This window comes from Octopus bimaculoides, chromosome 8 (genome assembly GCF_001194135.2).
Source record: "Octopus bimaculoides isolate UCB-OBI-ISO-001 chromosome 8, ASM119413v2, whole genome shotgun sequence".
In the NCBI taxonomy this organism is placed as follows: domain Eukaryota; kingdom Metazoa; phylum Mollusca; class Cephalopoda; order Octopoda; family Octopodidae; genus Octopus; species Octopus bimaculoides.
Window position 1 is genome coordinate 62,460 of NC_068988.1, and position 9,494 is coordinate 71,953.

General features: G+C 39.2%; 1 protein-coding gene across 1 annotated transcript in view; it reads left to right on the plus strand.

The window, feature by feature from the left end:
* Nucleotides 1-14: 14 nt before the first annotated feature.
* Nucleotides 15-9,494, plus strand: part of LOC106871962 (carbohydrate sulfotransferase 11) — a 36,677-nt gene continuing 27,197 nt past the window's right edge. The window contains exons 1-2 of the mRNA XM_014918742.2: nt 15-901; nt 5,834-5,948. Of these exons, the coding sequence (XP_014774228.1) occupies nt 851-901; nt 5,834-5,948 (166 nt within the window). The 5' untranslated portion in view covers nt 15-850. The remainder of the gene's footprint in view (nt 902-5,833; nt 5,949-9,494) is intronic.

The window sequence follows — 9,494 nt, forward strand, 5'->3', positions numbered from 1 at the left end:
AAGGGTGATCAATAGGGATCGTGTATCACACAGTAATGTTCTCGTGTAAAAGGAGGGGAGGACAGTTTAGGTTTGGCCGTGGAAAGAAAAGCCTGCGGAAAAGACCACTGTAACCTTGGTCAATATTCTCATTGAAGAAACTATAACAGTAAGTGACTCTCTTTTGCCTTTTTGTTTTCTTTTGTTTTTTCTTGGATTTTTTTATTTTTTTAATTTTTTTTTTTAGTTCATAGGGTTATGCTCAAGATGGCTCCGTCGTTCACATGTGCCATCCTTGCTACATTCACCCATCTTTTTTTAGATAGATAGATAGATAGATAGATAGATAGATAGATAGATAGATTGATAGATAGATAGATAGATGGGACAAATAGATAGATAGGAAAGCTATAATCTTAGACCAGGCAGGTTTAGGTCTAACTGAAGAGAAATCAGCCCGGAGACCAACAGCAGAAAACTAGAATATGTAAAGTTAGAAACATTGTCCCATTCTATAGGAAGGGGCATCCCAGATGGACAGATCCACTGAGGTTTTTCTTGTCTTGACTGTTTGGCATAGAAACTATTGAAGCCAGTGCTTTCGAATAGTAGTAAGCTATACTGGTTTGCCTCAGCAGCAGTCAAAGCGAAGAGATCCTAGCGCAGAACTGTCGGTCGGGCAGGCGAGCGGCCGTAATGCATAGAACGAATAGAGTCTCATACAGCGAGGAGAAAAACTATGAGAAAATATAAACAGAGCCGAACTGGATGTTGCGACGATGCTTGGGTTTAACAGAGGAATGAAAGGGTGGACGAAAGCAGAAAAGACGGAGACAATCGTTTGAGAGAAGAGAGATGAGGCTGATGTGTGATGCTGGTCGTCCTACGAAAGAATAACAGCCGAAATATTCGTTTTAAAGAGGTAGGTATTAATTATATATATGTATATACATACACACACACTCACACTCACTTACACACACATACACACATATATGTTTACATACATACACAAATATACGTATATGTGTATATAGTTTGTTCCCTTAGAGGTAGGATCAACAAAAATAGTAAATATTGAAACTGTGTTAGTGTGTGTGTTTGTGTACACAAACACACACACACACACACACACACACACACACACACACACACACGGGAATAAACATATGTAGCCTGGATTTTATCGACTCGATTCCTTAAATTTGGATGTATGTATGTATGTATTTGTATATATATATATGTATGTATATGTAAGCATAAATATACATACATATATATACATATATATACGTGTGTGTATATATATGTATATATACACGTGTATATATGCATATATATATGTATGTGTATATATGTATATGTGTATATGTACATATATGTATATATATATATATATATGTATATACATATGCATATACACACACATATATGTATATACATGTATACATACATACAACGTGTTCATATATGCATACATAAACAGAAGCACGCGCATATACAAACGCGCGCAACGAGAGGGAAAGAGAGAGGAAACGAGAGAGAGAGAGAGAGAGAGAGAGAGAGAGAGAGAGAGAGAGAGAGATGTGAAAGATCCAAAGGGATTGCCTCATCTATGCATGCGTGTATGTAGTCTTTTATTCTGTTCTTCTTTAATTCTTTAAATGGTTTCAGTCGCAGGACTGCGGCCATGCAGGAGCACCGGCCTAAATTTGTTTTTTTTTTGTTAGTTTTGTTGTTGCTTTATGATTGAAAGTTGATCGATGATCGAGTTTGTAGTTTTGCTGATCTCTTCTGAATAATATATGTATGCATATGTATGTGTGTACGTGTGTATGTGTATATGTACGTATGTTTGTATGTATGTATTATGTATGTATATGTATGTGTGTACGTGTGTATGTGTATATGTACGTATATTTGTATGTATGTATTATGTAATCATATGTGCGTGTACGTGTGTATGTATATGTGTACGTGTGTATGTGTATATATATATATATATATATATATATATATATATGGACGTGTGTATGTGCGCTTATGTATGTATATATGTATATTTGTGTGTTATGTATACGTATATATGTGTGTGAGCGCGCGCGTGTATAGATAAATAAATATATGAATACATGCATGTGTAGATGTATGTATGTGCGCATGTACATGTGTATGTATGTGTGTGTGTGTGTGTGTGTGTGTGTGTGTGTGTTTATCCCCCCACGGTCGCTTGACAACCGATGCTGGTGTGTTTACCTCCCCATAACCCAGCAGTTCGAGCGAAAGCGACCAATAAAATAAGTACAAGGCTTACACAGAATTAGTCCTGGGGCCGATTTCTGTGACTAAAAAAAACCCCTTTAAGGCGGTGCTCCAGCATGGCCGATGTCAGATGCCTGAAACAAGAAACAAAATAACAGAATATATGTACTTATGTGTGTGTGAGGGTGTGTGTGTGTGTGTGTGCATGTGCGTGTGTGTGTGTGTATATAGGTGTATCAATGTATATGAGTGTAATTGAAAAAGCATATAAAGCAGAGGTGTATGTTTTGATATCCTTTCTACTAAAGACACAAGGCCGGGAATCTGGGCGTGGGGGGGGGGAATTAACTGATTACATCGACTCCAGTATGCAACTGGTACTTAATTTATCGACCCTGAAAGAATGAAAGGCAAAGTCGAGCTCGGCAGAATTTGAACTCAGAACATAAAGTCTTATAAAATACGGCTCAGCATTTTGCTCGTCGTGCTAACGACTCTGCCAGCTCGACGCCTTAATAGTAATAACAATAATAATAATAATAATAATAATAATAATAATAATAATAATAATAATAATAATAATAATAATAATTTTTGCCTTGAGGGCAGCTTGGAAGAGGGGATTAAGTCGATTACATTGACCCTAATGTTTCACTGGTACTTAATTTATTGACCCCCGAAAGGATGAAAGGCAAAGTCGACCATGGCGGAATTTGAACTCAGAACGTAACGGCAGACGAAATACCGCTAAGCGTTTCGCCTGGCGCGCTAACGACTCTGCCAACTCGCCACCAAAATGTCTGCTTTAATACGATTGCAGTTTAGTATAAAAGCATCACCATATTCATTAATACAATCGCGTACGCACTCACGGATATGTGTGTGTGTGTGTGTGTGTGTGTGCGCCTGTATATTTGTGGTGTGAATATGTATATGTGGACTTCGCCTTTGTGTGTTTCTGCAAATGTATCCGTAGGTGTATTGCATTCCCGTGTTTATGTTTACTTATAAAAGTAGAAATACATACGAATATAAAACACACACACACACACACGTATATTCTTTTGTTTCAATCATCTGACTGCGGCCATGCTGGAGCACCGCCTTGAAGAAGTTTAGTTGAAGGAATCGACCACTGTACTTTTATTTTTTTTTAAGCTTGGTACTTTATCGGTCGTTTTTGCCCAACTGAAAAGTTACGGGGACGTAAACACACCAACACCGGGTGTCAAGTGGCGGTGGGGTACAAAGGTGGACACACACACAACACACATACGAAGGGCTTCTTTTAGTTTCCATCTAAGCTAAACTAGAAGACACATGCTGAAGGTGCCACCTGATGGGACTGAACCTAGAACCATGTGGTTCGGAACCAAACTTCTTACCAAACAATGTAGACGTACGTACATAAATGTATATAATATATACAAATATATATATATATATATATATATATGAACATACATATATATTTCTTTATTGCCCAGAAGGGGCTAAACATAGAGGGGACAAACAAGGACAGACAAATGGATTAAGTCGATTACATCGACCCCAGTGAGTAACTGGTACTTTATTTATCGACCCCGAAAGGATGAAAGGCAAAGTCGACCTCGGCGGAATTTGAACTCAGAACGTAACGGCAGACGAAATACCGCTCAGCATTTCGCCCGGCGCGCTAACGTTTCTGCCAGCTCACCGCCAACATACATATATATATGAACATACATACGTGCGTGTGTGTGTGTGTTTGTACGCGCACACATGCAGACATGTAGAAAAAGGAAGGGTGGGATAGACGGCCGGGGTGGGGGAATATATCGGGTGTATATGTGTGTGAGTCTGTCAGTTTGTGTGCGTCAATAGGGGATAGATGTAATTGTGTGAGTGAAGGTGTGGGATCGGGGGGTATATTCCCCTGAGCTTGGTAGCAAGTGTTTATCGGTTAGAAGTAAGCTTGTATTAAGTAGGATCCGGTTGGGTGTCGCGTTATCGCTTTGAAGACAAGCGCAGACACGAATACACACAGATGTATATAAACGTATCGCATACATAATATAGATATTATACATGTATATAGATACACACACACATATTTATGTCACCACTGATGATGGGAAAGGGTTTTTAATAACTCAAATTATTTTATAAATCCTTGCTGTCCATTTACCTCGCTTGGAACCTTGTGTAGTGGAGCAAAAATCTAAGTGGTTCATAGACCATTTGGGGTCTATTTCTAGCAGACTTGTGTTGTAATCATTCACACACTTATTGTATGTATATATATATATAAAGTAGTTATATACTGTCAACTTAACGTGACAGTCCCAATAAGGGAATATACTACTGCTATTTAGCCCTAGGAAGCTGGACCGCTTCCTGTCGGCCTTGACACATTTCCTGTGTCCTTATGTTTGCGAGGGGGAGACAAACTCCTTCACCCAGCCCAGCCTGCATTCAGGGACATGTTTCTGACTTTTTGCTCGTCATCAGCCTGAAGTAGCATGACCCGCTGGTTGAAGAAGTCTGTTTACCTCTCGCAAAGATATACTATTTCAATGAAACACATTCACTGATTACAAAAATTAGAAATAATACATTTCTAAGTCTCTCAGAGAGACTTAAGCAGTAATATATACATATATATATTTGTGTATGTGTCTATATATATATATATATATAGCAGCTTTCATGATACTGATTTCAAATTTTGGCACAAGGCCAGCAATCTTAGGGCTGGGGTTTAAGTCGATCACGTCGACTCTTCTGCTCAGCTCATTTCCATTTTCATCGACTCTGAAAGAATGAAAGGCGAAGTCCACCCCGTCCACACCGTCCACCCCGGTGGCATTTGAACAGAGAACGTAAAGACGGACAAAATGCCTTGCGGCATTTTGTCCGTCTAACGATTCTCCCAGCTCGTCGCCTTAGAAGCTATTATGAACATAGTTGCCAGGAGCACAGGTCAAATCTTGCAGCCTGGTAACTACCAAGAAGACGGTTGTTGAAAAATACTAGGGAACCGAACAGAAACAACTGTGGAGGGCTTGGCATTCATCAAATCACCAAAAGTGTTACACATTCCGACCACAGATTTTATCAAATACTTGACTTACGTAAACTGTCAGGAAAAGAGATGCCATCAGCTCCATCGCAGACATCGTCTCTGTTTCTATGACACAAGCATCCTCTTTTAAAGAAACCTAAATGAAAGACATTCTATCAAAATTCCATGCGATTGTTGCACAGAGTTATTTTATTAAAATTCTTCAGTTTTTTCAAAATTAATTGAAAAAAAAAGGCGACGTATTTCAACAAAAATATATTTACAAGTGGGATAATGAAGGAACCTCTGAACGGTGCGTGGCATTTCGTTCTTCTTTACGTTCTAATCGCCGAGGTCGACATTGCCTTTCATATTATCGGAATCGATAAAATAACCACCAGTTGAGCACTGAGGTCGATGTAATCGACTAGCCCCCTCCTTCAAAATTTCAGGCCTTGTGTCTTTAGTAGAAAGGGTTATTATTATTATTATTATTATTATTATTATTATTATTATTATTATTATTATTATTATTATTATTATTAACAGAATTTGGAGGTACTAGTTCGAAAGAAGATGCTGAATGTATGTAGAGTGATTTCGTCTCACAGAATACTTGTGGTTCTTACAGGATTTCTTCTTGTTGCTGTTTTCATATTTATTGGTAAGTACCCTCTAGCGTTTGGCAGCTACGAAGAATTTGCAACCAATTTTGCTTTCGCTAATTGTTGTGCAAGAAATTAAAAATCTTAGCAGCTGTTTTCCTTTTAAATCATTCTCAGTTCTTGTATTTCGACAAAATAAACCAACATTACGGTAAAACGGCAAAATTATTGGAGCGTGAGGAAAAAATGGCTTACGGTACCCTTTAACTGTTTCAATCGTTAGATTGTAGCCATGCTGGGGCACCGACCTTGAAGAAGTTTAGTCGAATGAATCGACCTCAGTACTTGTTTTTTATTTAAATCTTGGTACTTATTTCATCGATCACCTTTGCCGAAAAGCTAAGTTACCAGAACGTAAACACATCAATACCGGTTGTCAAGCGGAGGTGGGGACAAAAGCAGATACAAAGTTCACATCCATACACACGCACCGATGCACACATTTACACGCGCGCACACACACACACAAATAATGAAATTAAATCAGGAGAAGGGAGATTTGCACATCCAAGTTTAATTGTACAGCTAATCACATCTTTCTTCGTCAAGACCTTCGCTGCAAGCCGGTGCACACTGCTAAATATACATTTTGGTGTTAATTATCAGTGCAACTTCATCAGGGTCTACCTTAACTATTGGTCGGATATCATGTGTGTGTTTGTGTAAGACGGGCTTCTTTCAGTTTCTGTCTACCAATTCCACTCACAAGGCTTTGATCAACCTGAGGCTATAGTAAAAGACACTTGACCAAGGTGCTCCGCAGTGGGACTGAACCCGGAGCCATGTAGTTGGAAAGCAAGCTTCTTACTACATAGCAACACTTACACTCTATATATTTATCTAATGGCATTTGTTGTGACTTCCAGCACTCCGAGTCCTTATGCCATCGAGGTCAACTTTGCCTTTCATTCCCTCCGTGTCAATAAAATGAAGCACTTTTCAAGTACTGGAGTTGGTAATACTGATTAATCCGCTCCCTTTAACATTACTGATCTTGTGCCTAAACCATTATCGCGAAGAAGACTTTTAATTTGTAACATATTTATTGCTGGACATGATTTACTGCGTTGGCTCTTAACAAAAAAAAAAAAAATGGAGGGAACCGTGCTGTGTCCTGTAGAAGGAGTGCTGTGGTACATCGCATATAAATATCAGAAGTGGTTTCTTGCTTGAGAAGTGGTTTGTTCGAGTGCCCGAAGTGGTCTGGCCTTAGCGGTTTGCCTTCTGTGAGTGGACTATACGAATGTCCGATAAAACAGTTTTTATCGGGTGAAAAGGAACCTTTTCGCGCTACAGTTCTTCACGATGATTGGTCACGTTATAGATTAATCACGTGAAACTATGGTGGCTTGTTGTGATCCCTGAATATCTTGCGGTTGGGGTTCGAATTCCTGCACCATACACAAACGGAGCAGTAGGCACACAGAGCGTTAAAGCGTTGCAAAAAGATATCTTGCGCCATTTCTTTCGATTGTTTATTTCCTGGGTTCAAATCCCGCAGAGGTCAATTTTGTCTTTCATTCTCTTGGGGATCGATACAAATAAATCGTCAGTCAAATCAGGGATCGATGTAATTGACTTCCTCCTCCTACTAAAATTTCTGGTCGAAATTAGAAAGAATTATTATTAAAAGTCTCTCTTTCTCCCTCTCTCTCTCTCTCTCTCTCTCTCTCTCTCTCTCTCTCTCTCTCTCTCTCTCTCTCTCTCTCTCTCTTTCTCTCTCTCTCTCACTCTCCCTCTTTCACTCTCCCTCTCTCACTATCTGTATACGTGTATTGCTGCACGCGCATATGTGTGTATGTTTACCTCCAGGACTAAAAAGTACTGTTGCCGAAACAGGTTGAATGTCCAGTGAGCCATGTCACATCATCAACACCCAAACAGGCGAGCCCAACCGTCTCGTCCCGCCCATCATCTGGACCCTGTACACGAAGAAAAGATATATACACAGGTACGCACGCGCGCACACAGACAAGGAAAGAAAAAATAGACCGACAGAAAGACGGATAGCACGACAGTTAGACAGACAAACATATATATAATGAGTGATTATTGTATATGTATAAACATTCTATGTTTATATACAAACACACACACACATACAGAGTGAGAGAAGAAAAAGACCGAAAGAAAGGTAGACAGAGCAACATGTACATTCATATAGAATATAGAATATCGATGGCAAATTTTGGCATCAGACCAGTATTTTCAGGAATTAGAGTTAAATCGATTACATTGATTCTAGTGTTCAACCGGTACTTATTTTATCGATCCCGAAAGGCAAATTCGATCTCAGGGCGTAAAGACGGATAATATGTCGCTAAGCGTTTTACTCGGCGCGTTAACGATCCGGCCGGCTCGCTACCTTTATAGAATATGTAATGATCGTACGTAGAAATCTGACTCACTCGAAAAAGCCAGCGTTGCGGAGGTGTTTTTCTTCTTCAAACTGCGCATCATCAATGTTGTTTGTAAGAAGTTAATTATAGAGAAACACTTCCCTTCAACCAGGGACTGGGTCGTCGTTGTCAAGAAATAACATTTGTTTGTTTTCATTTTCTTCTCTTTCTATGATCCTCCCTCACTCCACCCCCACTCTCATTCATCTAGCGATCAAGTAACATATATCTGTTTATATTATCAGATAGATAGTCTTGTGCTTGTCTTACAGTATTTTCAATCTAATTACATCAACGTAGATAAAACGTTACACGTTCGTGATGAGCTTTCTTAAGTTTCGTATTTAAGGTAAATAATATCTAGAACATCCTTCTATTTGTTTAACCTCTAATCTTCTTTCTGGCTGTTTTAGAGCTGTTTTTCTTTCAAAAAACGATGCTTTTTTCTTTCCTTCTCTTGTTCTCATTTATTTTAAAGAACTCCGCGTTCTGCTGTGTCCATGGCGTCCCACACATTCTTTATAACCGTTATATATTTTTGGTTTCAACTGTTGGCACAAGGCCAGCAATTTCAGAAGAAGGGGTAAGTCGATTAATCTACCTCGGTGCTCAACTGCTACTTATTTTATCGACTCCAACAAGATGGAAAACAAAGTCAACCTTGACGGAATTTTTTAACTCATTGTAAAGACGGACGAAATGCAGCAAAGCATTTTGTCCGGTGTGCAAACGATTCTGCCAACTCGCTGCCTTATTGTTGTATATTATTAACCAGGAAATACTCCTGATCGAGTTTACAGTCCTATGTGATCAATCCTTTAAGTGGAAGCTTGCCAGGTACGAGAGCCTTCGGCAGGGTTTCTGGGAGAAGGGATGGCTGTTCCCAGTTGAGATGGGTGGTGGGGATTCTATGCCCAGTCAGAATGGCGGATGCTTACAGCCATTGGGGTAAGAAGAAAAGAGCGAGGATTTAGTTTAAAACGGGGGCACCAGTATTTTCTTAACGAAACACTTTGAAACTTGGGACACTGGTAGAATATGTCATATAAAACATCTTTTTCTCTTAGTCTTCTTAACAAAAAAACGTACATCGCAAGTTATTTCATGTTAAAGTTGTCGTATTTCTGTAATTTCAACCAATGACTG